The 27895-nt window shown below is 56.4% G+C and overlaps 5 protein-coding genes across 5 annotated transcripts; 1 reads left to right on the forward strand and 4 right to left on the reverse strand.

Annotated features, from left to right (window-relative positions):
- Window positions 1-148: 148 nt before the first annotated feature.
- B0I36DRAFT_373885 (uncharacterized protein) lies at window positions 149-3205 on the reverse strand (the record flags this gene model as incomplete). The annotated part of the gene is made up of 3 exons (XM_046160234.1): window positions 149-336; window positions 428-2984; window positions 3044-3205. 3 exons carry the CDS (start codon window positions 3203-3205, stop codon window positions 149-151), a joined length of 2907 nt encoding a protein of 968 aa, XP_046012349.1.
- A 6327-nt stretch (window positions 3206-9532) lies between these two features.
- B0I36DRAFT_288227 (high-affinity glucose transporter RGT2) lies at window positions 9533-11920 on the reverse strand. Its single transcript, XM_046151640.1, has 5 exons — window positions 11690-11920; window positions 11303-11628; window positions 10798-11244; window positions 10324-10730; window positions 9533-10249 (listed from the first exon to the last, which is right to left on the reverse strand). The coding sequence occupies exons 1-5, from the start codon at window positions 11797-11799 to the stop codon at window positions 9857-9859; spliced, it is 1683 nt and encodes a 560-aa protein (XP_046012350.1). The 5' UTR covers window positions 11800-11920; the 3' UTR covers window positions 9533-9856.
- A 2581-nt stretch (window positions 11921-14501) lies between these two features.
- B0I36DRAFT_322217 (Rft protein-domain-containing protein) lies at window positions 14502-16548 on the forward strand. Its single transcript, XM_046153823.1, has 2 exons — window positions 14502-16191; window positions 16273-16548. The coding sequence occupies exons 1-2, from the start codon at window positions 14534-14536 to the stop codon at window positions 16331-16333; spliced, it is 1719 nt and encodes a 572-aa protein (XP_046012351.1). The 5' UTR covers window positions 14502-14533; the 3' UTR covers window positions 16334-16548.
- Window positions 16549-19008, reverse strand: B0I36DRAFT_322218 (P-loop containing nucleoside triphosphate hydrolase protein). Its single transcript, XM_046153824.1, has 2 exons — window positions 17258-19008; window positions 16549-17089 (listed from the first exon to the last, which is right to left on the reverse strand). The coding sequence occupies exons 1-2, from the start codon at window positions 18827-18829 to the stop codon at window positions 16823-16825; spliced, it is 1839 nt and encodes a 612-aa protein (XP_046012352.1). The 5' UTR covers window positions 18830-19008; the 3' UTR covers window positions 16549-16822.
- A 2812-nt stretch (window positions 19009-21820) lies between these two features.
- B0I36DRAFT_288238 (ABC transporter) lies at window positions 21821-27863 on the reverse strand (the record flags this gene model as incomplete). Its single annotated transcript, XM_046151641.1, has 15 exons — window positions 21821-22569; window positions 22648-23028; window positions 23102-23182; window positions 23242-23875; window positions 23942-24057; window positions 24122-24193; window positions 24261-24384; window positions 24452-24820; window positions 24887-25049; window positions 25138-25964; window positions 26023-26256; window positions 26333-26618; window positions 26671-26900; window positions 27012-27561; window positions 27636-27863. 15 exons carry the CDS (start codon window positions 27861-27863, stop codon window positions 22257-22259), a joined length of 4608 nt encoding a protein of 1535 aa, XP_046012353.1. The 3' UTR covers window positions 21821-22256.
- Window positions 27864-27895: the final 32 nt, after the last annotated feature.

Below are 27895 nucleotides of genomic sequence, written 5' to 3' on the forward strand. Positions count from 1 at the left end.
CCCTCTAGAGCTCCTCCTCCCGTGTACCTCTCTCTCTAAATGCTTGCCAGATCACACACACTGGCAGGGTATATCCGGGCCATCCCGCCCCTCCCCCCCTCGTAAAAACACCATGACATGCCACATGCTCCTCCGTTTTGCACCTCATTCATGTCAATACCCACTCGCTTCCCCGCTTGACAAACTTGTCAAGCAGCATCCCCAGGTCTGTAAGCACAAATCGGCAGATGTAGAAGCTGAAGAACTCGGCGGCGTGGCGCGTGCACAGCTCCAGCCCAACCTGCGTCTTGTCGGCGTGGCGCAAGCCAGGGTCGTCCACTTGGCGGGCAATTTGATCTGGTCCCACACGTTAGCATACTTGAATCCGTGACACTACAACATCCCTCCCAACAATATGTACGCAAGAAGAGATGGGGGAACAACTCACCAACTGTCTGTGCAGCGTCAAACAACCGCGCCAAGCTGGCCATGTACCCAGCAAACGGCCCGTCAAACTTGACAGACAGCACATCCCGCTTCGCCGGCCGGCTCATCGGCTGCGCAACCATCGGCAGGCTAGGTAGCGTACCGGCCCCGAAGCTCCCACTCGTCACCTCCTTGTGCTCCGGCACCGAAGTGCCGCTACCGCCACTGCTGCTCTTGCCGCCGTATGCGCTCGTCAGGTTGGCTGCCGAGTTCTTGCTCCGGAGCCGGCGCCAGCTGAAGGCGCCGCCTTTACCGCTGACACTGGCGCTGCGTGGGACTGGAGGCGCGCTTTCGCCGTCCTTCTCGCCGCCCAACGACGTCACGCCTTGGGTGCCGACTTCGTTGCCCAGCTTCTTGATAAGGTTCTGCTGCACCGTCTCGAGTACGCCCTCGAGACTCTGCATCTCTTCGAGAACGGCGTCGGCATCGTTGCTGTCCACTAACGCTAGCTTTGATAGGGCCGCAGTCAGCAGATCGCACTGCGAGCACTTTTCCTCAATGTTCCGCAGCTTCACGCCCTTGACCTTCCACGCGTCCCTGGGAACGAACAGCCTGTTGGTAACATAGCCCCCGCGCGGGTGGGCTAGGGTCTGGTACAGCGCACGCATCAACCAGAATGGCCTGAGCATCACGTCTGATGGGCAGGGCTCGAGCGCAAGCGGGATGTCGTCTGACTGCTCCTTGGAGGTGCGCTGCATATGAGTTGACGTCGTCGGTGATGCAAGGTGGAAATCAGACTCGAATAGCTGCATGCCACCAAACCCGCTCTTGCCATTAAACCCTAGTCCCATGGGCGTAGGCGGGACTGCAGGTATGGAGGTTTGCCTTGTCAGAGAATTGTTTGTCATTGTTGTGCTCAGGGGTGTGTTTGGTGACAGGTCTGCTTCCTCGAAGCCCGTAACAGACATCTGGCGCTGCCTGAGGGATTTCAGACTCGATGACGAGAAGTTGGTGCGCAGGTTGGGTGCCATCGAGGAGGGCGAGTCGGCCCGCTCGTCGTGCTCGTATGCGGAAAAGTTTGGCGGCGGAGGCGGTGGTGTGGGAGGAGGGACCATCGCACCTGCTGGACTTGCTGTCCGCACTGGTGATGAGGGTGTTCGGAGTGAGAAGTTTGCAGCTCTGCCTCCAGCGGAGCTCGAAAGGTTCTGGCGCTGTTGAGCGATATAGCCACCACTCTTGGCTTGTATTGCCGATGCAGGCATATCTGGAGGTGGCATCCGTGGAGGGGAACCCAACTTTGCAGTCTCAATCTTGAGCTGCTTCGCACCCTGTCCAGACAATCTTCGGGCCCGAACACTACCCGAGGCACCTTTCGACTGGGGCGAAGGAATCTGCGGAAGTGCTCCGATAGGAGGTAGTGTCGGCGGTGACATGTTCATGGAGCCCTGTGAGTTCTCGTTGACCGTCGACAGCCCCGACGTAGCCGTGGGCGCATTGGATCCCATGGACGACGTGTTCCACGTGCGACTCGTCACGCCGCTTGAATTGGATTCTCTCGTGACTCTCGACTGTTGCTTATCCCTGGAGGAGAATGAGAAGTCGCCCATGGTGTAATCTCTGGTCATCTCGTCCAGCATGCGCTCCTCCTCTTCAGAGTCACTGCCATTGTACAGCTCTCCGAAAGTCATGGAATCGCGCTCAAGTGCCATGTATGGCTGTTGCTTATCCCAGTCACGCTCCGACTCGATGCCTGCCTCGCGCTCGGTCTGCCGGACCCTCTTCTTTGCAAGTTCGACTCTGCGCATGGCGTTCGCTACAACATCTTCGGGGTCTGTATCATGATATGCATCGGAGTCTGCGGGCTCGTAGCCGTCGTCATAAGCTGCCTCGACTGCCGCGTCGAGGGCCGCATCAAACTCGGCTTCAGTGGCTCCGCTCACTCCACGAATGTGTTTCCGCCGGATGCCCAGTGATGACGTCCTGGAGTGGACGGACGAACAGGCAGATCCGCCGCTCTCGTCAATCGGGTCCAACCATGATACTGACTCGTGGCTGGGGTTCCTGGTGTGCGTAGGCTTGGTGTATGTAGTTGCAGCAAGCCGATCGGACGGCAGAGAAAAGTCTTGTCGCACAATCGGCTCCGGGCTTGGAGGCTTGAACGGTGACGGCACTCTGCGGGGCGATAGTGGTGCCGGCATGACATCACCACGAGGGATTGCAAGTGAGTTTCCGCCAAAAGGTCTGCGGACCGAGAAGGACGATTGTAATGGTGAGCTCGGTCCATTCATATGTCCCGGGCCAGGTGACAAAGTGGTATGGCTTATTGATCGGCTAGAGTCAGAGGGGATAGGACTTGGCGCAAGGCCTGCAGGTGGGGGCAGAGCTGCCTGCGCGTCCTCACGCACAAGTACTGTGGCGGTTTCGATGATGATCGGGTCATCGGGGTCATCGTAGGCAGTCATATCTTCCGGGCTGTCTACCCGTTCAATACTTTGTGGTCGTGCCGGCAGGCGCTTTTCTATCGGTCTCGAAGGCAGCAGGCTTTCAAGCTCGGTTATGCGACTTGTGTACGTGCCACGCTAATTTTGGTACATGTTAGCCACGGATGCGAATACGTGCGGCGTAGGACACGACTTACGATTGCTTCCAACTTCTTCCTGTCCTCCTCGCCTGTCGTTCTCGCTAGTACGAGGTGCAGAAGCTCGCATGCTTCCACATATGCCTCTCTGGCGCCTTCGTAGTTTTGAGCATTATCGAGCTGAACGGCAGTATTGGCCTTGCCCAACGCCTTGGACAGCATAGCCTTCTGGGAAGGTTTCGACCTCTCCCTCGTCTTTGTGGAGTCTGAGCTCCCCTTGGCATTGGAGGAGCGACTCCTCGTGTGCCCAGGCATGTCGTCGTCGTGGTGCACAGCAAAGGCTACAGATCGTACAGTGGGAGATGGTTTTGAGGTGTGTGGTTGATTATTACGATCGGTGATGGCATTCCAAAAGTAGTCGCTCCGCTCTCCGTTCTGTGGCGCAAAGACGGAGTTGGGGGTCGCGACGAGCGGACTGGTCACTGTATCTCCGCGGGGGGAGCCTACAAGCCTGTTCTGGGTTGTGTCCAGAGGCGGAAGAGAAATGATGGGCGGCAGATTTGGCGGCGGCGACGGGGCAGTTGCCGATGCGGGCGGTGGTGATTGTCGTCGCGATCGCGAAGTCGACCCCGTGAGTCTTGACTTGGTCGATGGGCTGCTGGGAGCGGCTGCGGACGGTCGTTTTTTCGTTAGACGCCGGGGCGAAGCAGAGTTGGCTGCAGGGAGCGAGGGTGGTATGATCTTTGTGAAAGAGTCAACGCTTGGTGGACGCTCTGCAGAGGTTGCAGCCTTGGCGGCGAGGGATGCAGGGAAGTCCTCGTCTCGGTCACGAGTGACTGGTCGGTAGGCGGTCCCAGCGGATGAAGTCGACCACCTGTTAAGGTTTCGGAAGCCTTCAGTGTTTGGGGAGACTGGCTCTCGATCGCCAAACGTGTCGGTTCGCGCACGAGTAAGCCTGGGTACAGGCCCCAGGTAATCGGCTTCCTGGCTCGGTCCAGGTTGCGGCTCGGGCGAGGGTGGAGCGAATCGGGTGAAAAGGGAGTCTCCAAACCTGCTGGGTTTCTGCTGCGATGGCGGCGCAAGGTTTGGATTCAAGCTGTCGTTTACGTCCCAACGAGCACCCTGCTGGTTGTTTCTGACGCGAGAGAAGTTGTTGGTGGCGGGTTGTTTCGCACCTCGGTCGATCCTGTCCGTCTCACCACGAATACCAGTGGCAGTAAAAGGTCTCTCAATGGCGATAGCTTCTGGCTGGTTCACAAAAGTTGTGGCCGGCGGTGCGTGCCGAGACAGGTAGTTGTGATAGGTATGGTGGGAGTCGTTGTCTTCGTCGTCGTCGTATTCGTCGTCGAATAAGTCGTCGTCGTCCGGCAGCAGCTCACTGAGCCGTGGCTGGCGCGCAAAGTGGTCCCTGGCGTCAATGTCGTCTGAGTCGGAGAGGTCCTGATGATCGATGCCTCTGGAGAGGATAGCTGGCGGGTCTAAAAGGGCACCGGACGCGGCATATCTCGATCCGGCACTAGCACCCTTGACTTTGTAGTGGAATTGGCTGGCAACTGGAGGCGTCGAGGCAGCACCAGAGCGTGAAGTGCCAGCAGCGTAAGTGGCAAAAGTCGGGGACTGGTCGAAAGAAGGCGAGGTGTCGCCGTTGTCTCTGTGCCGGAGGCGGGCCAAGGGATCCGCGCGGAAGGGCAGTCGGGGGGCGGCAGCGGCGGCGCCTAGGGGTGAAGGCAGCGGGGAGCCGTGCTGGCGCTGGCGGTGAGATGACGGGGGAACGGCAGGCAGCTGGGCCGTGGGTGGGCGACGCGCAGGCGAGGGCGGCGGCGAGGATGAGGACCGCAGGCTGGGATCGTGGCCTGGGGAGTCGAGAAGGCGGCTGCGAGGGGTGGGAGCACGCGCGAGGTTGTTGTGGTGGCGGGTGGTTTGGGAGGTGTGGTGCTGGGCGGCGGCGGCGGCAGGAATGGAGGCTGCTGGTGCTGGTGCTGGTGTGGCTGCGCTGCTGCGCTGCTGCTGCGGCGCTGTTGGTGGTGGTGGTGGTGGTGGTGGTGCAAGTGCCAGTGCGTCGCCCGGGTGTGCAGGCGCATCCGGCGATGCACCACTGCCGCTCCGGTCCATTATTGATTATGCCTGCCCTTTGCTCGACTCACTGCGACTGTCTGTGTGTCTCTCTGGCCCCCAACGGCCGCTTAACGGCAGCCGACCGAGACGCCTCAGATGCCTCCTTTCCCGGATCCGTCCCAATGCCAATCTTGCCGGCCTGGCGCCGTCGTCCTGCACGGCTGGGCTGTAGCTCCCTCGAGGTCAAGCTAGACCGCTAGCTTGCACCCGCAAGCCTCGCGGTGGCGCGCTTCAGCACCCGACTAGTCAGCACGGAAAGCACCCAAGGCACGCAATCAACCTGAAGCAGCTCGGCCGCGACCCGTGCAGGCGTGCCGAGTGCGTGGGCAGGTCGCCTCAGCTCGCGGCAAGCTCAAATACCTGGCGTTTCGTCCGTCTCTGCTGCTGCAATCGCAAAGCGTCGGCCAGCAACTGGTTGTCAATTCCTTTGCAGATTGCCAGCTTCGGCACTGGCGGCGGCAAGGCTAGACCTGAGCCAGACTGAGCGCTTCGACGGTGCTTGGGAGCCCAGCGCCGCGCGGCGGGTGGGTCAATTGGGTTTCGCAGGCTGGCTGGCTGGCGGGCTGGCGTTGCTTCCTCCTCGTGGCGAGACGGCGCCGTGTTGTGGCCGGGTGGTGATGGAGGAGTTGGGGGAGTCGTGCCTCCGCGAGCAACAGTCTTTTTTTTTGGCAGAGGCAGATCGATCAACCGCCAGTGACCAGCGCTGTCCACCAGCACCCGATCTACCGCACAAACGGATTCTTCCTCGGGGTCTTCAAGGTTTCCCTGGGATCAGCCTACTACGGACACTCAACTTCAAGCCACCGCAGCCAGGGGTGTGCCCTCTCAACCCTGGATAGCAAGCAGCAAAGGGCGGGGTGCGCCAGGCATAGGGGCCGGCCGTACAGAGAGCGTCGTTGTACACGGACACAGCAAGGACATCGCGCAAATCCGGTAAATACAGATCGTCTGTTCTATCCAGGGCCACACTTTCGTCCCTCGCCGAGAAGACTGGCATCATTCTCGGAGTATGAGCCAATCGAGCTTCTGCCGCCGAGATGTCACTGTCTGCTCGCAAAGTGGCATCCCGTGGGTGTTCCAAAATGCGGAGCCACAGACCCCTGGCAGCTCGCTTGGCGGATTGTTGCCCAAGGACTCGTCGGATTACTGACTTGCAGATGGCCACTCAGTCTGACTTGCAGCAATGCTCAATAGATTGCCAGGATGCTATGTCTGCCCTTGCAACGTCATGTCTGTCTCCAAAGCGCGGCATGCACTCTTCAGTCCATTTCCATGTCGATCCGAGCCGGATCTTATGCCCATCCGGTCTTCTTTCAGCATACCACGACTCTTAATGAGCAGGCTGTAGTGTGCTCGGGCTTCTGGAACTGGCCAGCTTTCAGGGTGTATGCATGGCACTAGTCCAAAGGATATCCAGGCCAGGGTACAAAGCGTCACTGCCTGTCGCGGAGGCCTTCTCGCCTTGCTAGCATTATCGAGTGTGGCATGCAGCTCGACACTCCGGACCCACGACCACGACGGTGGGAGAGAATACATTGACTCTCTCCTCATTAGACGCCTTCCCGTGCCTGGAAGATCGCGCTGGGCACACCTGACTCTTTCGAGCAGCGCCTTCCGACGAAGAGGAGTCAAAGAGAGCTTCTGCACATTTTCAGGGGTTTCCCCCCCGCCAGGGTTGACCCCTGCTCACGTCAATTTTACCCCTTTTCCTCGGCGGCCAGCCATTGGCCACCCTGGTCCAACCCGTCTCTAGTCAGGGGTTTGTCCCACCCTGTTTGTCGCCTTGGAAGCTCGCGCGCGCTCCATCGCCCGTCTCCGAGGCTTCCATGTGGCGTCTTCCATTGGATCATCTCCCTCCTCTTTTTTTCGGACCACAATGATGTGGGTGTCGCTCGTCATCAGGCGCAAGGCGCGAGGTCCACCAGTCGACGGATTGTTCGCGAAACAGCAAGCTCTGCTTGGCTTCTGCCACATCGACACGCGCCGGGTTCCGCATGATGTGCATCGTAATACGTGACTGGCACGCGTGCTCTGAGGCAGTCAGTCCCCCGCGCCCGTGTGCCCAGAGTCGTGACAGGAGGCTCTCATTGTGTCACCCCGGCAGACCCAGTTGTTCGACCACCTTGAACCAGTTGAACTGAAAGGGGCAACTCCAGGGATAACGACATTTCATCAATTCTCAAATCCCGAACTAGCATGGCCTGCAGGGCCTCGTGAGGCACCGCTGGGTACCACTCCCCTTCTCACCAGAGAGCACTCTGATCAAACGTGGTATACAGAAGACTCCTGATACCTGGCCATCACGGTAAAGTGTCTCTGTGTCCCGTTCTCCATTCTATGCACCATAAAGACGACTCAGGTGATATGGGTATTATACTACCCGTGTACCACGACGCATCAACAGGGTCAAACCTTGAAATCATCTCATCCTGCTGCCATGCATGCATATATGCAAACTTCACACACACACAGAAAGGGAGGGCAGATCTGCCACATCCCTGGCCCATCCCCAGCCAGCCAATCAGTGACCGCCGTGCTCCAACGGCTCCGGTTTCAGAAGCAACCTCGCCCGGGCATGCGCGAACGGACTGTGCGCTTGAGACGAAGAATGGCACACATGCCTTGGAAACAACCCCTCCCCATCTGATGCGTGCGTGCGTGGTGCACGTACGTCTGTGGTCCGATAAAATCGATAGTGGGACATCATAGCGCATTGGTACTAACTATTCGGGCATGACTCGGCTGGGAGTGACGTTTTTTTTTTTTCTTTGTGATATGCGCGCGCTGGGGATGTCATGCACAGCGCTACGCATGATTACGTTCAAGAGTCAGTGGCGGGGGAAATATGGCACGTTCAAACCATGTCTACATACGCCAGGTGTGCCGAGTTCCTGGTCATCTGCTGGGATATGGTTTCTCGTTGAAAAGCTAATGCCTGTGGAGCTTTCTGCTTGCTTCCAATCCATGTAAGCTGGCGAGAGATGGAAGGAGAGTGTGCGTCACTCTGCCTTTGCGATAGTTAGTCATGCTTGCCAGGCCAGAGCGAGAACCTGCACCTTTGGTGGGAGACACTGTGTCGTCTGTGTCGTCGGTGTACGCGCCTCGACTCTTCTGTCCTCTCAGGTCGACGAGTACCACCAACCAAGCCTTGAGTCATCAATATCGGCACCATGTCATCAATGTACACGTCTCTTCTACGACTTACACACTTGGGTCTCCTTGACCATGACCGAGAGGGGTTCGTCAAGGACGTCTGCTCTCAGGTACTGACGAACATCGTGGGTTTCGCCGCCCAAGCTGGAAGACGACTACTTGGTCTATGTACATAGCCCGCTCGTGTTCTCTTTGTAGATGAACAAAGTTCAATGTTCTCTCCGTAGCCTTCATCTTTGCAACTGTCATTGAATTAGAAGCAGCCTTTCGTCCCACTTGTTGCGATCATCGCAAGTCTTCACCTGAGCAGCAGCATCACGAAGGGCTCAGGGCCATTTGCTCTCCTGTGCCGCCTTCAGCAGCCTCGAGAGACTCTTTTTTCCCCTTAAGGCTGAGTTCCGCCGGATTCTTGATAGCTCGCTGGGTTCCGTGTAGGAGATGCATGTGCTTGTCTTTCAGGCACGCACCTCGTTGGGCACACGGGTTGGGGCTCCAACCCTGAGGTCGTCCATTTGCCCAACAAGGGGCGGCGCTGTCTCCGGATTTCCCATGCGATATGGACGAACCCAGATACGACAGACAGACGTGCTCCATGAGCCCAGGCAAAGTTAAAAGGCAGAACTCCCTCTGAAAAAAAAAAGGCGCCCCGAGGCTGAGGCCGAGATAAGTACGTAGTTTAGAGACGAGAGGCAAGATTAGCCCAGTGTCAACACAGGCATGACAGGACAGGGACAAGACCGAACAGCTTGTCACTCCCAACCCCCCGGCCCTTCTCCATTCGCGGCGGTGATGTCCAAGCCCACACGTCACTTTCAGGTGCTACATTCGCGACTGACTGCCCCTCTCGGAACCAAAATAAATGATCACGGATGAACGAAGCTGGACAGCGGGGCAGGGTGATGACAAAGGAACGCAGCAGACTCAGAGATAGAAAGAAAGAAAAAAAAAGGACAAAGGTGGCATGTGACTGCTTCGCAGCCAGGGAGGCTCCGTTCCTACCTGCACACTCCTCCGCACTCGGACACGGAAACAGAGAACATGTGTATTATCTGCTCCTGGGACTCGTGTAGACTCACACACGCACACACGCACACCGTTTCCGGCCCATTGTCTATGACTATAGCGCCGAATGACGATGTATCCACGTCACTCTGCAGGATTCGAAAGGGCGGACCCATGGGGCTTGGGGGAGCATCACCGTGACATGTTTGCGAAAAGCGAGGAGCAAAGTGTGGAAACGTCACTCGTTGGTGGTCAGCGGTAGGGGAATGAGATCAGTGATGATAGGCAACAATTATGGTCATTATTAGTGAGGCGATGATTTTTATCAAGACCTCTTGAAGGAAGAGGAGCCAACTATGTAAGAAGCAGCGACCAGATGTTCCTTTGTCTCTCGAGACCATGGTGGCCAACGAGGCAAGGTGGTTATCACCATTTACACAACGGATTATCCTTGTACCGAGCTCAGACTGCTGGAGAATCCGTCGTACGACGTCGACAAGCTCTCCGACTACGGCCCGATGCTTTGGCTTCGACACGTCCGACTTAAATGAGACGACCTGCACCCTCTCACAAGAAAGTAACTAGTCATGGACCATTCACCATCTAGTTGACCTCCCTGTTGCTGTGCAAGCCACCAGCCTCGGCACGGCCAACGTCGTCGTGGTGGCTGACATCCTCGTCCTTCTCCCCGACAGGAGAACCGCCATCCTTGTTACCAAGAACACCTGGGCCGGATACGCTCTGCCGCTGGACGAATGTCTTCGTGGGTCTCCAGTGCTTGGACTTGCGGGCCTGGGAAACCTCGGCGTACAGTTCGTCGACCTGCTCGAGGGACAGGCCCTTGGTCTCGTAGATGAAGAAGTAGACGAATGAAATGCAGAGGAAGCAGCAGGCGAACCAGATGAAGAAGATCTTGGACTGCAAGTTCGCGTACACACCAGGACCGTAGTTGACCAGGTAAGGCGTAGCGTAAGCGATAGCCCAGTTGAGCAGCCACTATGAGAATGACACATGTTGGTTAGCGAACCTGTCACAAAGTCGGAATGCGCTGGAAAGAGGGTCTTGCTTACGTTGGTGGCAGTGGTGATACCAAGCGAGGTAGCACGAGTCTTGAGGGGGAAGATCTCGCCAGTGACGACCCAGGCAAGAGGACCCCAGGTCGAAGCGAAGAAGAAGATGTAGATGCAGACAAAGGCGATGCCGGCCTTCTGAGCGGCCACATTGTAGACGATGATGTTACCCGCAGCGTCTTGGCCAGTCGTCAACGTGCCGAGCATGCCGACCAGGAACTGACTGATGCACATGCCGATGGCACCCCAGAAGAGCAAGGGCCGACGGCCAAGCTTCTCGACGGCATATAGACCAGGGAGCGTAGACACGACATTGATGCAGGAGGTAATCATCTGAATGGTGAACGCGTCCTGGATGCCCGAGTTCTTGAAGTATTGAGTTCCGTAGTAGAAGATGAAATTGATACCTGAAAAAAAAAGGGCCTAGTCAGAATCACCTCGTCGCGCGATCGCACCGGTTGGGAGGCGACTTACCAGTCAGTTGCTGCAATGCCTGCAATCCCATACCGGTCAACTGTCTTTTAAGGATCGGTGGACGGAAGCAATCAAGAACGCTCGCCTTGCCCAAGCTCATCTCATAGTCGTGGTTGGCCTGGACCTCAGCAAGCTCGGCCCGAATAGATGGGTGGTCAGCTGAAAGGCGACGGAGCTTGGACAGCGCTTGAGCAGCCTTTTCCGGGCGATTCCTCTTGATGAGGTAGCGGGGTGTTTCGGGGAGGAATATCATGCCAGTGAAGAGGATGATGGCCCAGGCGAACTGGACCGCAATGGGGATGCGGTATGAGCCCGTGTCGTTGCGGTCCTTTGTGGCCCAATCAACAATAGCCGCAAGAAGCAGGCCGATAGTGATGGCAAGCTGATATGCTCCCACGATGGCACCGCGGATCCACTTCGGGGCAGTCTCACTTTGGTACAGGGGGACTGGACAGTGATCAGTACATGAGATGACGGATGAACTATTCGATCAGTGTTTACTCACTCTGGGCTGACAGGAGACCAACTCCGGCACCTGCGAAGAAGCGTCCAGCAAGGAACAGGGGTAGAGCTGTGGCCGCAGTCTGAAGAATGACACCGAAGGTGAAGACAATGGTGGAAGACATGAGAGCCTTTTTACGGCCAATGGCATCGGCTACGAAACCGGAGCCGAGGGCACCAAAGAATGTTCCCGCAGAGAGAATCGAAACGACCGCGGACGTCTGGGACGGCGAGACATCAAGCTGCCCAGCGGGATTGACGTAGCCAGTGGAGAACAGAGTCATCCAGTACGGCATGGCCAGGATACCGGAGATCGTGCCAGTATCATAGCTATTTGGTGTGTTAGCCACATAAAGACACTTGTTACTAAGGGACAGTGTAGGATCTTTACCCAAAGAGTACACCTCCAAATGCCACGAAGAAGCCGATGACAATGGCAGGCCAAGCCTTGCCCTCGACGCCCTCAGGCTTGCTCAACGACAACTTCCGGACCCCGGACATGTTGGGCGATTGTATCGTGCTGGTCAGGCTCTGAAGATCTCAGGGATTTGCGTTGTTCCTGTCTCTGGTGAGCTGCCCAGAGATCGTGAGCGGTTGGGACAGTAGGGACAAGACTGCAATGTGGCAGGGGACATTTGAGACCTTATATGCACACGAGAGATCAAGGGAGCTCCGAGGAACGAGGCAAGCAACCGCCACTACCATGGGCACAGCTACTGGTCCCGTGCCAGGGGTCATGGTGCGGAGTATGCAAAACCTTCTTTCCCCTCTCCATTTCCCCCATTTTCTTCTTGTCCAGGCTGGGGCTCCGCATTCAAACCTGGCGAGCTTGCGGGGGATCTAATGGTGCAGAGCCTGGGGTCCCAAATGGACTGAGACTTGCGTGGAGCTCCTGAGCTAGGCTGTCGGTAAGCCTGGACCATCAGCCAACTACGGGGCGAGATCATGCAGGTCGAGGATCCTCGAGGGACGCCATAGGCTCAAAGACCTGGCGATATCCGCTTTTCGACTTCTGCAGGCTGAGATAGGAGGACCGAGGATTCTCGCGGACGGGCCGATTATGGTTGCGAGGGAGATGACACGCACTGTCGCGCTAGCGCTCGAGCCCACCACGGCATGGCTGGCCCGCATCGCATGGCCTGTCTCGATCAGCAGAGTTCACGGCGATGGGCACGAGACCATTTGAGATGGGACTTTGCTAGGACGGGCTTGGCCCAGCTCGCATGATTTGCTCTGCGTCCTCGGACTGCAAAGACGCCTGCATCCACACCTTTCGAATCGTCGGGCAACCCATACCCTCTGGAATGTCACATCCTTGGGACGCAGAAAGGCGCGCCCGGCTCCATACGACGCAGTGCGTGGATGGGCAGGCAGGGCAGATGAGCAGCTGGGCTGGGACTCTGGAGCAGGCCGACGGGGGTTGGTGATTAGGTATGATATCATGGACCAGCAAGTGCCGGGTGCTAAGCATTGGTGGTGTCCCCGTGGCTTGTCCAATGAGGCGGGCTCCCTGGTGAGTGGCGTGGGGCAGCAGGTGCGGAGACAGAGAGGACGAGCTTCGATGCTGTGCCAGCAAGGGTCCCCGCCGCAGAACCTTGGAGAACAGAGTTCCCAGCTGAGCTGTCTGCCCAGGAGGATGCTGTGGCCAAGCACGCCGCGCGCCTGCAGGCATTCATCATGGCATAGGGCACTTCCCGCCGCTGTCCCAGCTCGCCAGTCTCGCCTCGGCGCTCCGCTACAGCGCTAACCTGTCGAAACGGCGCCGTCGGGAGCAAAGGTCCTGCATAGAGACGCCACCAAGTAAATCACTGCCAGTCCAGCGAGCGAGTCTCTGTTGATCAGGAGCTAGGTATCGGTTGGCTCCCCGACGGCATCGAAAGTGCAGTGCCATGTCGTGGCATGCCATGTCCTCCTGCTGGTGCAATGGGTCCTCGCGGGCCTGAGGAATGGAATGGGGAATGCTTGTCTGGAAGGTCAAGCCGAGCCAGCTGAGTGCCCACAGCGCGCTGGATGCGTCATCGACTTGTCTCAACATACTCTGCTTGCATTCTCGGTTGCTTGCCGGCCATCCAGCCTGCCTGTGCCTGCACAATCGATCGACGAAAAGCCATTGTTCGGCTCTGGCCCAGCATCCCATTCACGGCTGACGGCAATTCACCCTGACCGACTCATTGGTAACCAGACAGATGGCAGGGCCGAACTCTGTGGCTGTTGTTAGCTCCCAGGACGGATCCGACGGACGAGGCCCCTGAAGGTGGTTCTTCGGCCAAATGAAGGGCAAGGCGTCAACGTGGCGGTGGGTGGTGTTGCGCTTTTCGGGCCTGGGGATGAGTTTGCGGGGAGACGGGGGCGCTCCACAGACTCGGGGCAGGGGGCATGCTCCTGGGAAACCAGGGCCCACGGTGTGCTGCTGTCGGTGTGGTCTGAGAGCGCGTAATCATTCGTCAAAACAAAGGCCGGCTTCTCCGGCGAGGCCAGATGCGGTCTCTGAGGCGTCCCAGCTTGTCTCGAGGGCTGTGGCAACGACGCTCCTGTCGTTCGCCTGCTCGGCAGGTGCCGTGCTGGAATGCAGACTAAGGTTGCAGAGAGTTCGTGGTGGCATGACACATCCAATCTGAGCCTAAGAGCCTAGATCCAGTACCGTGGCGAGGGCGGCAGATCCCCTCAGGACGGAGGTGCACCTTTTCGCCCAAGGGTGACAAATACTGGCCCTGGGGACGGACTCTGTCAGTCCCATTGTCTAGTGGCGATACGCTGCTTTGAAGAGCAGAGCTGGAGGTCCTTGGACGGCGGACAGGAACGGGGAAATGATGACAAAGGGCCGCGGGGGAATAGGGCGTACGATGGTAGGAGATGGAGGTCCAATCTGGTGGCTCCACCCCCGCAGCGTGGAGCGAGAGAGGACGGGCGAGTTTGGTGAAGGCATCATGGGCAGACGTTTGTCGTCCCGACAAGCATGGCCAAGAGGTGCTTCCCACCCTTGGCGGCCACTGAGAAGCCGGGGATCCACGTCAGCTCCAAGCCCCACAGGTGCCCACAGCAGCCCATGGTCGCGCCTTCCCCACCCAAGCTGGCTCGGCTGCAAGTGGGGTCTGGTGGGGTCACCAGGCCAGGCCAGCCCTGGAGGTCAAGCTCTGAGTGCGTGCTGCACCACATTCCCCAATTGCCACCAACGTAGCTCTCTGAGCTCGACCTGGAAGCACACGCACGCATCCCGACGCGTCCTCTCCGTCCCATGGCTGCTCCCCCTGCTGAGCCGCCGGCGCCGGCGCAGGCTGCTGCGGTGCGCGGTGCCTCGCTGCTCATCCTCCTCCAGATCCTCTCCCGCGCCGTCACCTTTCTCGCCAACCAGCTGCTCCTGCGCTTCCTCACCGCACAGCTGCTCGGCGTCGCCACCCAGCTCGAGGTCTACTACCTCTCGGTCCTCTTCTTTGCCCGCGAGAGCCTACGCGTCGCCCTCCAGCGCCAGACCACTGACGACTCCAACTCCACCAAAGATGATGTACCAAAGAGCACGGCTCGTGGCAGCCAGGCCGTCGTCAACATTGCCCACATCTCCCTCCTCCTCGGCCTGGTGACCTCTGTCGGCCTCGGCTGGGCCTACCTGTCTGCCGTCGACCAGGCCACCGCCTCGACGCCATATCTCGACACCTCCCTCTACATCTACGGCTTCGCTGCCGTCATTGAGCTGCTGTCAGAGCCCGCCTTTGTGGCACTCCAGCACCGTCTTCGTTTTGGGCCCCGCGCAGCCGCCGAGTCAATAGCGACCTTTCTACGATGTCTGTCGACGTTCGCGGCAGCCAATTGGGCTTGGCCGGCCGGCCTTGAGCTTGGTGTCCTGCCGTTTGCCATTGGACAACTCGCATACGGAGTCGGTTTACTTGGCGTATACACCTGGTACGGAACCCGTCTGGCGTCTGCAGAGGGCTTCTCATTGTTGCCAAGAACGCCAGTCAAGTCTGGCGGGCTGCAAGAAAAGGCAGGCAAGGAGAAGGAAGATCGCCATGCTCCTCCTTCTCCGACGGACAAATACGCACTAGGCTATTTCTACAAGCCTACTCTGCAGCTGGCGTCCAGCCTGGTGGCGCAGTCCCTTGTCAAACACCTGCTCACGCAAGGCGACACCTTTCTCGTCTCCATATTCTCGTCCCCCCAATCACAGGGCGTCTACGCGCTTGCCAACAATTATGGTTCTCTGCTGGCACGTCTTGTCTTCCAACCCATCGAGGAGAGCAGCCGCAACTACTTCAGCAAGTTGTTGTCGACCAGTGATGCAAAGGTCAAGCCAGAAAAGCAGTCCGTCGAGAAGGCCCGCATCGACCTCCAGGCTCTGATGAAATTCTATGCCCTGCTCAGCATCATCGTGACCACAATTGGCCCCTTTGCTGCACCAATTCTGGTGCAGATCATCGCGGGCAGTCGCTGGTCTTCGAGCGGGGCTGGAAAAGTGCTCGCCGTGTACTGCCTGTACATACCACTGCTAGCCGTGAATGGCATCACGGAGGCCTTTGTCTCGTCTGTCGCCACCAAGAGCGAGGTGCACAGGCAAAGCATCTGGATGGGAGCATTCAGCATCGCCTTTGGTGTGGCGGGCTTCGTGTCACTCCGAGTGTTGCAACTCGGTGCAACAGGTCTCGTCTGCGCCAACGGCATCAACATGCTCTGTCGTGTGATCTGGAGCACGGCCTTCATCTCCAGATACTTTCGAGCCAACGATGTCACATTTGATTGGCAGGGCACATTGCCGAAAGGCATGGCTTTGCATGTCGCTGGTGCTGCTGTACTGTGGTCCATCCTCACCAAGGCTGGCATTGTTTTGGGAGCACCTTCTTCCCACGTCTTCAAGGACCTGGTAGTTGTCGGCGCTGCCGCGGTGCCCTACGTTGCGACTTTGTAAGTTACACCGTGCGATGCTGAAAGGTCTTCTGAAGACGACGCTGGACAGAATTGGCTGACATAGCTTTTCCCCCGTAGAGCATTCACAGAGCGTGAGTATCTGCTTCAAGCCTATCAATCGTTGCGTGGTAGGCGATAGAAGCCGAAAAGGAGGCAATGTGGTGCACATACAAGAGCAAAGATGTACATACCAGATCTGACCGATATGGGTCTCGCGGCGCCGCTCAGAGCGGTCTTGGTGAAGCTCAATTCAAGACTGGCAATTCTTGTGTCCGCAACGACCAGCTGAGATCATCCTCAGCTCCTTTCAGCTGCACACTCCCGCACACACATCTCAATGTTGCGAGAAAGCCAATTCTGGATCTTGTTTTTGATGGTCTTGTGATTTAGCAGGCAAATAAGCAAGCAAGCAAGCATATCTCTCTCTCGGGCTTTTATGCGCTCAAAGTGTACCATGATAGAGACAGCCAGGTCGTCCAACAACAGGCCAAAGTCTCTCTAATCCCTCTCTGCAACGCCCCCTTTTATATACAAATCTCCCTATGCACACACAAACCCCTCCACGCGGCTCCCTTCGCCGCCGCCTCCTCCTCGCCGCCCTCTCTCTCTCTCTCTCTCTCTCTCTTTTTTAGTCAAAAGTAATCTTGGTCCCCTTCTTTGTCATGTCGACGTCCTTGAAGAAGGCACCGTACGTGCCGTGCGACTTCTTCTTGACCGTCGTGCCAAACTTCATGAGGTCGTCGGGGACGGGCTGGCCCGCGGCTTTCAGGATGTTGATGAGCTCGCCCGAGTGCGACTTGTCGTGCTCGGTGAAGAGGGTGATGGCGCGGCCCGTCTTGCCTGCGCGGCCCGTGCGGCCGATGCGGTGGACGTAGTCCTCGATTGTGAGGGGGAACTGTTTTTGAAATGTGTTAGCCCTTTGTTTCTAGGTCCCGAACCCCTCCTTTTTCTTTCTCTTTCGACAAGTTCATCTCCATGATGGAGGAGTGGTGTGATGGCACAGGAGTGAAACAAACAGGAGAGGAGATATATCGAGAAGAAAGAAAGAAAAAAGAAAACCTACAGTGCAGTTGATGACGAGCTTGACCTCTGGGATATCCAGCCCGCGAGCGGCGACATCGGTCGCGACGAGCACGGGCGTCTCTCCCTTCTTGAACGCCTCGAGGCTGCGGGTGCGCTGCTCCTGGCGCAGGTCGCCGTGGATGCCGCCGACCTTGAGCCCGCGCTGCTGGAGGAACTGCTCGACGCGCGTGGCCTCCTTCTTGTACAGGCAGAAAACGAGGACGCGCTCGTTGCGCGGCTCCGCCTTGAGCAGCTGCAGCAGGCGCTGCTCTTTGGACCTAGGGTCGACCACCTCGACGCGCTGCTCGATGCGCGTGTTGGCTTGCAGGTCGCCGCTCGCGTTGCCGCCAATCTGGATCTTGACGGGGCTCACCATGAAGGTCGAGGCCAGCGCCTGCACCGACTGCGGCCACGTCGCCGTGTACATGAGCGTCTGGCGGCTCTCCTTGGCGGGGGCGCACGACAGGATGCGCTTGATGTCGTCCTCGAATCCCTTGTCCAGCATGCGGTCCGCCTCGTCGAGCACGACAAACTGCGCGCCCTCGAGCTTGGCGGTGCCCTCCTCGATGAAGTCCTTGAGGCGGCCTGGGGTCGCGACAATGACGTCCGCCCGGCGCAGCTGCGTGCGCTGGTCGTCCTTGGACGCGCCGCCGTAGACGCAGACCGTCTTGAGACCCACTAGGGCGCCCAGCGTCGTGAGCTGCTCGCTCGTCTGCATGGCCAGCTCGCGCGTCGGGGACACGACGACGGCGCGGATCCTCGAGTTGAACCCGGGCCGCTCCTGCTTGGGCATGCCGAGGACCGCGTTGATCAGGGGCACGCCGAAGCCGAGCGTCTTGCCGGAGCCCGTCTCGGCCACGCCGACAATGTCGCGGCCGGAGAGGCCAAACGGCCACGAGGCGGCCTGAATTGGCGTCGGCGACTTGAACGACTTGAAGGGCTTCTTGGACATGAGCGTCGATGTGGGCAGGTGCGAGAACTCGGTGATTGGCCGCAGCGTGCTGGCGTTGGGCGACAGCGGGTCGGTAATGACAATCTCGTGCTTGCTGAGGAAGGCGTCGATCTCGGACTGCGGCAGCGCGCTCAGGCTCGACGACTGCTCGTACTTTGTGGTCGCCGGGGTGGTTGATGTGCTGTTGTCATCGGTTGTGGCCTCTGTTCCCGTAGCCGTTGTCGTCTCGGCCGCCGCCTTGCGCTTCTTGTCTTTCTTGTCCTTCTTGCTCTTCTTCTTGGGCTCCTCCGTGTCTATCGCCATAGCATCATCACCGCCGTCCTTCTCCTCCACCGCCGCGGGTTCCGCAGTGACTGTCTCTTCCGCATTGGCCTCGGCCTCGGCCTTGCGCTTCTTCTCCTTCTTCTCCTTCTTGCTCTTCTTGCTCTTCTTCTCCTCGGCCACCTCCCCGTCTGTCGTCACGGGCGTGGCGTTCTCGGTGTCGGCAGGCGTGGGCAGGCCCGCAGCAGCAGCAGCAGCCTTCTTCTTCTCCTTCTTCTCCTTCTTGGACTTCTTGCGCGACAGCGAGGCGTCGTTGCTGACGTCGACGTCCTCGACGTCCTCGAGCGTGCGCTTCGACATGGTGGCTGGGACGGGCGGGTGTTGCCTCGGGAAGCCCGGTTGTCTCTCTAGTTTGGCTGACTGGCTGTCCCCAAGAATATTGAATGAGGCCAGGGACAATGAAATGATCCAGCAGCAGAGTGTTCAAAGAGCGATTGTGGGGGAGGAGAAAAGATATCGCCTCTCACTAAGAAAAAAACAAAAAGTCCTAGACTGCTGGCTTTGGCTGGCGGGTTCCCAAAAAAAAAAGTCGGCTTCACCCGGCTGCGGCGCGCGCAAAGGCCGATAAGGTCACCCGATAAGCCCCAAAGTGGAGTAAAGCGCCCCATTGGGTCCCACTCGCCGCCGACAGGAAGTCCCCACTCTTAGTGCCCCCGCCCAGGGGTCTTCTACAATCCCTGCACGTGTTCGTTGGTTCATTGTCAAAGCGGGATCAAAAGTCGACCACTATGGCTGCCAGAGATGAACTCGGCCCAGAGCGGTAACAATACGCACGGACGTTGTGATGCGGCTGTCCTAGTATTCATAATTACAAGCTATTCATTCGAGTAACGTAATCCACGGGTGAGCGGGTCACACGGGTGAACGGGTCACTTTACTGCAATTTAATTGAGGTTCACTTCCTTCTCCTTTTTCTCCACCTCTAATTATGGGACGACAATCAATTGAAAGTGATTTGGTTCTAGCGTTAAATGCGCTCCAATCCGACCCAAAATTAAGCGTACGAAAGGCTGCGCAGATCTATAATGTATCTCGTACGACACTCCAGTAACGATACCACGGCCGAGCTGCGAAACACGACACCCGACTACCCTGCTAGAAATTAACCTTATACGAAGAGGAGAGTATCGTACGATACGTACTCGACCTAGATTCGCGTTCGTTTCCACCGCGGTTAAGTGGTATTTGAGAAATGGCGGATCGACTCCTCCGTATACGCGACGCGCTACGCGTTAGAACGAACTGGGCCTCAATGTGACGACCCGACCAACAGGGGAACTGCTTGGGGCTGAGGTAACAAACAAGCCCAGCACAAACAAGGCCGCAGGATCAGGCCAGGGACAAGGGCGGACCAGCGAAGGCTGGCGGGGAACACATTATGTAAGCACCCACCTTACGTCAGCAGCCGACGACGAACGGTCGCACGGCGACCATCATCCGTCGGTCTTGCGACAACAAACTGTCGGCATGCGACCCAACGGTGTCGCAGGACGACGGGCACGATGAAGGACAAAGGGATATATAGAGCCAGAAGGATCTCCTAGATAGACAGTCATTACCTTTGTACTTCAGCGATCAATCTAAGTATCAGTTTCACCCACACTTGAACTAGTCACTCAATTGCCGAGACTGGTATCTCTTCCAAGAGACACGAACGACAACCCAGAGAGAGAACGACAGCAGAGTGTTAGTTGTTATTGTACAGGCTTTACCTATCTTGCAGAACAGCAACCCCAGCGCCCTGCCAGACGGTTGACCCCGGAGGCAGGATCGTGACACTCAACCTTCGTACGACGACGACCTAAGCTCCGTACGTATTTTAATCGAAGAATCGATTATTAGAGGGTCCTTTACGAGGATCCGGACGCGTATCGTACGTAGTTTAAGCTCGTACGAAATATAATCGCGAAATACGGGATCCACGATAACAACATCTACAACTTCGACGAAACGGGCTTCGCGATAGGTAAAATCTCCGCTGAAACTGTCGTTACGACATCCGATCAACGCGGGAGGCTAAGAGCCGTATAACAAGGTAATCAGGAATGGGTTACAGTAATCTAAGGTATCGTGTCGTACGGCTATTTAATCCCGCCGTACATTATCTTCGCCGGGAAGGTCCACCTTAACTCCTAGACCGCGAATAGCCCTCTACCGGCTAACTAGGTAATCGCGCTTTTAGAAAACGGTTAGACGACGAACGAGAGAGGCCTAGAATAGGTAAAACACTTCGATTTCCATATAAAGAGTCGTACGAAGGGTACCTACCGCCTCCTTATCCTCGACGGCTACGAGAGCCACCATTCCGTCGATTTCGAGCTCTACTACAAGGAATAGAATATTGTTACCCTCTATATACCTGCTTATTCGTCGCATAAGTTCCAGCCTCTCGATGTTAGGTGTTTTGGACCTCTAAAACGGGCGTACGGTAAAGAAATCGAAGGTCTAATGCGGGCGTACGTAACCCACGTTTCAAAGGAGGACTTCCTCCCAGCCTTTTATAAGGCGTACAACGCTGCAATAACCAAATCAAACATCCAGGCAGGCTTTAGAGCGACAGGCCTAGTACCGTACGACCCGGACTATGTAATTTCGCAGCTAGATATAAAGCTTCGTACGCCAACACTACTAGGTTCTGCCGGACTACCACCCCCCTGGGTCTCAAAGACGCCGAATAACCCGATTAAGGCCGAATCGCAGACGGAGTATATTAAAAATCGCATCGTATAACACTAGAATAGCTCACCGTTATCCATAATCGCAAGCCTTAAGCAGCTTAATAAAGGGATCGCGATAATAGTATATGAGCAGACCCTTATACGCTACGACCTCGCCGAACTTCGAGATGTGAACGACCGCCTTAGCCGCCGTCGTCGTACGAAAAGAAAGCAGCTATAGAAAAGAGGGTCCCTTACTATTGATCAAGCAAAGGATTTGAAGGCTTAAATCGATACGACGTAGCAGTTAGTAGCGGAAACGAGTTAGAATAGTGGGCGTACGATGAGGCCCGAAACGCGCACGCGGCGATATGGCGTCTACGGCGAGCCCGGTTATAATACTCGTACGTATCAGAAAGTTGTATCTACCTCTGAAGAAGAGGATTCCGAATAGTTTTAATTGATTTCAGGCGTTGTGGTTGAATTGTCTTACATATTGTTGTACGAGTCACTGGAAGGTGACCCGTTCACCCGTGTGACCCGCTCACCCGTGGATTACGTTACCTCGTATCTGCCAAAAACGTATTTGGAGCGCCCTCTCCCATTAGGTATCTCATCAGGGTTTCGCCTGTCAGTTTTGCGATATGGAGATCAAATAATGCATGAGGCTCGACTTTGTACGAAAGCATGCGCCTTCCATGCACAGAACTTCTGATGGAATTGACCGAGAGAATCAATTCTACCAGTTGAGGAATAAAACAGAGAAAAGAAATATTTCTCGCAACATCTAGCAGTTGCGCTTTTGAGAACTGAAGGAATCACACAACACTGTCGGGAACTGGTTGAACTCCAGCCCAAATGTGGCTCTCGAACATTCGCCCTCGTATCATAACTATCATAGGCCACTAAAGGGATAAAATTGAACGAAGTAACTTAGAATTGTACAAGACGGAGTGGAATTATATACTTCTACAAAACATGAGTTGCGTTAGCCCTTTCCTGCCATATTCCTCTTCCGTTCCGACCACTTCGTGGCATTAGACTCCTTCTAGATCGTCGTTCTTCTGACTCTAAGTAGAAGCATTCTTCTCACTCGCCGAACCAGTCTCTTCCCCTGACTCGCCAAAGTAGACATCCTCTACCTTCTCTCCAGTCTCGCCACCGCCGCCGCCGCCGCCCTCATACAGCGCCCGGAACGCAGATCCAGGCGTCTGAAGCAGCACCCCCGGCTCGTCGTACTCGAGCAGCTGGCCCTTATCGAGGACCGCGATCCGGTCAAAATCGAGAACCGACTCGAGCTCGTGGGCAATCGCAATGATGGTCCATCCTTGAAACCACTCACGCAAGACGTCGTAGACTATGCTGCTTGACTCATCATTGAGGCTGGAGGTTGTGGGCCAGGAGTTAGCATCTTGCTGTTCAAAGTACATGGGACGACGTGATGTAGCTGGGGGAACGAACCTGCTCGTGAACTCATCGAGAATCAAGATCCTGCTTCGCCTCAACATCGCTCTCGCGAAAACCAACAGTTGCGTCTCGCCCTGAGACAAGCCCGAGTCGTCACCGATCACGCCATCCAGTCCGCCTCGGGTTTGGAGCTTTCCCCAAAGCCGGACCTTGCGCAACACTTCGATGATTTCCTCGTCGGAGGCAGCCACGTTGTCTGGGTCGACATTGAGACGAACGGTGCCGCCAAAGATGTACGCATCTTGGGGCACCGCGGCGAGAGCCTTGCGCACGTGGTCGTGTGGGACGTTGGCAATGTTGACGCCATCGATGGTGATGCTGCCGTGCTTTGCGTCCAGCATGCGCAGCAGACACATTGTCAAGGAGCTCTTGCCACTGTGAGAGATTTATGGTCAGCTACGCTCTCATTCTTCGCGAGGACCCGAAGGAGATAGTGATTGATACATACCTTCCTGTTCGTCCGCAGATGGCAACCCTTTGACCGGCCTCGATCGTGAAAGAGACGTGGTCAAGGACAACACCGCTCGAGCTGTGAGTGAATGATGGTCAGTATGTCGTGGCACATGGAACAGAATTCCGGCAGCTCACTTGTATGCGGCCGTCAGATCCCGAATCACAACCTTGCCCTCTCTTGGCCAGTGCTCATCATCAGGTTTCTTCAGTACCACACTCTCATTGGCTGTCGCTTCCTCCGACTCGGTCTCGTCCTGGAAGAGCCGCACTCTCGACACCGCTCCGAGGCAAACTTCGAGCATCGTCCACGAGATGACCGCCGCCTCGATAGTGCTGCTGAATGCGAGCACATTACTGAGCGCGACACCCATATATCCGGCACCGATCTGCTCGCGCAAAGTCGTGACCACAACAATGAGCACGAGCGCGATCATTGCGACAACCAAGTTGACAGAGAAGACGAGCCAGCGCTGCAGGCACATGAGCATGTAGTACGGACGCTGTGAGTCGTTGAGGAACGCCATGTTCTTGACCTCGTACTTGTCTTCCCATCGATAGGCACGGATTGTCTCGAGGCCGTCGAGCGTCCTGAGAAGCTGCGAGGCCAGCGGCGCACGATACTCAATGTCAAGGAGACGGACCTGGCGAGACGTGCGGAGATAAAAGTGGCCGACGCCGTAGCAGAGAATGCATACGATGGGAAGGCAGGCTGCGAGGTACTTCGTAGAGACGGCAATGAGGACGAGCTCCGCGATGGCAAATGCCAGACCTTGGGAGTGTCAGAAACAGTCAGTAGACACACAGGTGAAGACAGAGTCAATGTGGGGAACCTCACCTGTAGCAACGGAAAATCCGGTCATGGGAAGCTCCATATCAATGAGCTGGAGATCCTGGCTAAAGCGGTTGACGGTGACACCACTGTCGACCTTGGTGAAGAAGGACATTGGTGCCCTATTATATTTGAGTCAACGTTCCGTTGGTGTCATGCCCCTGACAGCGTGACCTGCAGACATACCTTGATGTAGTATTGAGCAGAATATCATGAAAGTAGACGCCTGATTTGTTGATCACGACAATCAGGAGTTGCCTGCAAAAGGGTCAGCACAAGAGAGGACTCGATGCCTCCACCACTTAGGCATCTCGTTCTGACTTACCATGCGCCAAGGATAATTGCCAGAGAGGCACCAACAGTCAGTGCAATATACACGCCCAGCCACTTGCCAGTATCCTGGTTCGGATGAAGGATGTTCGACTCTCCCCACCACTTCAGCCAGATGCCTGTTTTCACCGACTTCAGCTTCTATCACACTCAAACCGATATCTGGCAACTTATGAGATAACTTACTCGGAAACGTGCCCAAAGCAGCATACGCAGCCATAGCCATCACAAAGGTCAAGATCGTGACCCAGCCGATACCGCGGGCGTAGAAAGCGTACATGGCGGAGTCACCGAACCGGCGGTCCTTGAGCTTGTCGTACAGCTCCGGTTCCGCACCAGGCAGCACAACTGGCTCGCTCTGTTTCTGGGGCCCCGTCAACATTTTTCTCTCCGAGCTGTCACCCTCGGTGGAACTTCCCGCGGAGGTCTTGCCAGCAAGACCGAGAAGCTCGGACACGCCCTTGGTCTTGTAGAAGATCTCGGGAGGGCCTTTCGCTTCGACTTGACCTTTGCTGTTTAGAATCACGACTTGATCGACATGGCGCATGCGGCGAACTAGCAATAAACCATTAGCCGTTGACCAGAACTTTTAAGACGAGTAAGGAATTTGACTCAACTCACCATCAGAGCTAGCCAGAACAGCCGTCCTGTGGCTTGACCGAAGCAGCCCCTCCTTGCCAAAGACTTTGTGAAAGACCGTATCGGCGGTTGTCATGTCGAGTCCACTAAACACATCATCCAGCACAAAGAACTCTTCACGAGAGTACAGCGCTCGTGCCAAAGCCTGCATGCGGATTAGCTCAAATTCACGATCCTGGTTAAGCCACTTCCATATCGCCCAGGGGCAATCGGACAAAACGCAGATGACTTACAATGCGATGCTTCTGTCCACCACTCATGGCAATTCCCTTGGTGCCAACCACCGTGAACTCGCCCTGCGGCCACATCTGGAAGTCTGGCCTGAGAGCACAAGCCGAAACGACCTCGTCGTATCTTGCGGCATCAAAGCCCTCTGGTCCGTCGTCACTACCAGTAATAATCTCCCTGACAGTCTCATTCGGCAACCACGGCGACTGCCCACAGTACGCAACGCCTGTGTAGCTTGTACGGACCTCGCCCTTGAACAATGATAGCTCCCCCAAGATCGCCTTGAGCATTGTCGATTTGCCACATCCAACGGGTCCTAAAATGACGGTTAATGCATTCCGCTGGAAATCTAGGCGGTCGGGGATATCGATGACTGGCTTCTCGTCCTCGGCCCAACGACAATGACCCTGTATAGAAACGATCGTATCTCTCTGCTCATGCTGGAAGGTCAATGGCTCCAGCATGATCTGTTCGTGGGTTTCGACGGCGCTCTTGCGACTGCCATTGCTCCTGCGGCTAACAGCAGTCCGGCGGCTTGCAACGCTAACTATGGATGGTTTCGAGCGTAAGTGTCCCTTTTCGTTCAAAGTCTCGTGTGTACGAGCGTCATGTCGCTCCTCGCGATTCAAGAAGTCCTGGATCCGTCCGAATGAGGCGATCCCGCCCGCGAAGGTCGGAATGGCAAAGATCATGATCACAAGCGGCCTGCTGACCAGGGAAAATAAAGAGACGGCCGTAAACGCCGTGGTAATCGTGAGCGTACCCCCGTTCGATCCAGTCGCGGCGTAGACGGCGAAAGTAAGGGCTGGGCCCCAGAGTGGCACATAAACCACTATCAACGCATGGTCAGTTAAGCTGTCAAAAGTTTAACAAGCCAGCGCAAAACGTACGAAGAACAAGGTATGCCGCAAGCAGAATACGGCATGTTTGGGAGATGGAAAGTTCGTCATTTCGCAGTTGTCGAATGACCTGGAAAGCCCGCTCGTTCAAGCCTGATATCCGTAGTGACTTTATGCTGCCAAGGGTCTTTGCGGTGGTGGTGACACGCTCTTGCGAGGCCAAGATCCATGCTGCTTGAGCTTTACCCGTTGGCATGGCCAATGACCCGGTCAGGATTAGACAAGCTGTGAACATTTGTTGACGTGAGTAAAGTGGAAATCGGACTTGCAGAACATCCAAAGATGGGGGAGGGTACCATACCAAAAGTCACGGCGACAGGCATAACACAGGCCACTCCCAACTGACGGGACAGCAAGTAGACACCAATGACAATCTCAAAAAGGCCAGCCCAGATCTCATGTAATTGGATCAAGGCATGCAAAATGGTATGAGAGTCTGTGCTGATCAAGGTCACAGCAGCCTCGTGGCTAGTGCCGGAGGACTGAACGTCCAATCGTAACGCCTTCTGGTAGATGACACCGATGATGCTGCCTTTCATCTTGGCGGCGCAGCGGTAGAGTCGCCACTCGTATTGCCCGTTGGTGACCTGGACTGTGTGAGATCATTCGTCGCGTTCATTGGATTCTGCATGCACTTACTGCTAGGCCAACATATACAAGAAAATAAGCGCCAATAAGACCGTACCCGTAGTTGTTATACGGCTGTGTCTGTGGATAAGCAGCAAGGTTGATACCGGCAGTGACGAGGAAAGGCTGGGAATAAGAAAAGGCCGAGTTCATGAGCTTGAAGAGCACGGGGCTCAACACGGGCCGAATGAACGTCTTGAGCCATGTGGAAAACAGAGCCATCGGAGCTTTCTTGTTTGGTACTATGCAGCGGTTTAGTAGATGATTCATATTTCCAAAGGTCAAGAATCCATGCCAGAACAGTGGCAGGAGCTTCTGTAGCTTCAACGAATTATAACAGTCCGGCGACGTACCTTTCTCCCAGGCCTCTGCAAGTTGCTCGCTCAGTGGTTCCGGCATCAAGTCCTCCTCAAGGACATACATATCATCAAGACCAATCTCCCTGCCATATCCGAGTCGGAGGAGAGGCATCAACCACCAGAAGACGCTGCGGCTCAAGGAACTGGTCTTGTCCTCCACGGTGGGTGTGTGCTTCTCCGGGACGATGATCTTGTGCTTCTCGATAGTCTCAACCACGGCCATGAAAACCCGGAGGCCGAAGCTAAGCGAATATATTGCAGGAATGGTCGTGGTACTGCCGGCGTTCTCTGTGATGAGCCATATCGTGCGAACTCGAGCCATATCGAGCAGAACAGAGAGCCCGAGAGATGATGTCAGCACAAATGATGGACGAAGGGCTCTTTCGTGCTCGAGCAGTGAGAGCCCGACGAAGCCGAGTGACGCGACGAGGGCGAGGACGGCAGCAGGAACGCTGGCGGACGTATGTATCGGGGAGTCGACGGGCAGGGTCGCCCAGAGAATGAGGAGATAGCCATTGACAAACGCGAGTGCTGCGGCGGCGGCCTGGTCGTTGCAAGCAAGCCTGTCAGCGACTACTTTTCTCACGTCTTGATCCATGGAGGAGGAATGTGGCTTACAAGCTTGACTCTCTTGTGAAGACTAGGAACGACCTTGACATCGGTTCGCGCCAGCTGAAAGACACGGACTGGAAGCGCGAGCAAAAAGAGGCAATACAAGGGTATCGTCAAGATGGTGTCCTCGAAAAATAGAGTGAAGTCGAAACCGCCGCGACACACCGGGCCGGCCCACGGTCCAAATGAGTCGTCAACCCCGACCGGGCAGGACGGGATATACTGGAGCGCCATGGCACCAGCAGCAAGGCCGAACGGCCAGGCGT

This window comes from Microdochium trichocladiopsis (genome assembly GCF_020744255.1).
Source record: "Microdochium trichocladiopsis strain MPI-CAGE-CH-0230 chromosome Unknown B0I36scaffold_5, whole genome shotgun sequence".
Classification (NCBI taxonomy): domain Eukaryota; kingdom Fungi; phylum Ascomycota; class Sordariomycetes; order Xylariales; family Microdochiaceae; genus Microdochium; species Microdochium trichocladiopsis.

Excerpts from the sequence above, each read along its gene's own strand:
- B0I36DRAFT_322218 (XM_046153824.1), bottom strand. The coding sequence starts at position 18,829 with ATGTCGAAGCGCACGCTCGAGGACGTCGAGGACGTCGACGTCAGCAAC. Across the intron at positions 17,090-17,257 it reads AGCTCGTCATCAACTGCACT|TTCCCCCTCACAATCGAGGA; the intron begins GTAGGTTTTCTT and ends TTTCAAAAACAG.
- B0I36DRAFT_322217 (XM_046153823.1), top strand. The coding sequence starts at position 14,534 with ATGGCTGCTCCCCCTGCTGAGCCGCCGGCGCCGGCGCAGGCTGCTGCG. Across the intron at positions 16,192-16,272 it reads GTGCCCTACGTTGCGACTTT|AGCATTCACAGAGCGTGAGT; the intron begins GTAAGTTACACC and ends TTTCCCCCGTAG.
- B0I36DRAFT_288227 (XM_046151640.1), bottom strand. The coding sequence starts at position 11,799 with ATGTCCGGGGTCCGGAAGTTGTCGTTGAGCAAGCCTGAGGGCGTCGAG. Across the intron at positions 11,629-11,689 it reads TTTGGAGGTGTACTCTTTGG|CTATGATACTGGCACGATCT; the intron begins GTAAAGATCCTA and ends CACACCAAATAG. Across the intron at positions 10,250-10,323 it reads GTATCACCACTGCCACCAAC|TGGCTGCTCAACTGGGCTAT; the intron begins GTAAGCAAGACC and ends TCATTCTCATAG.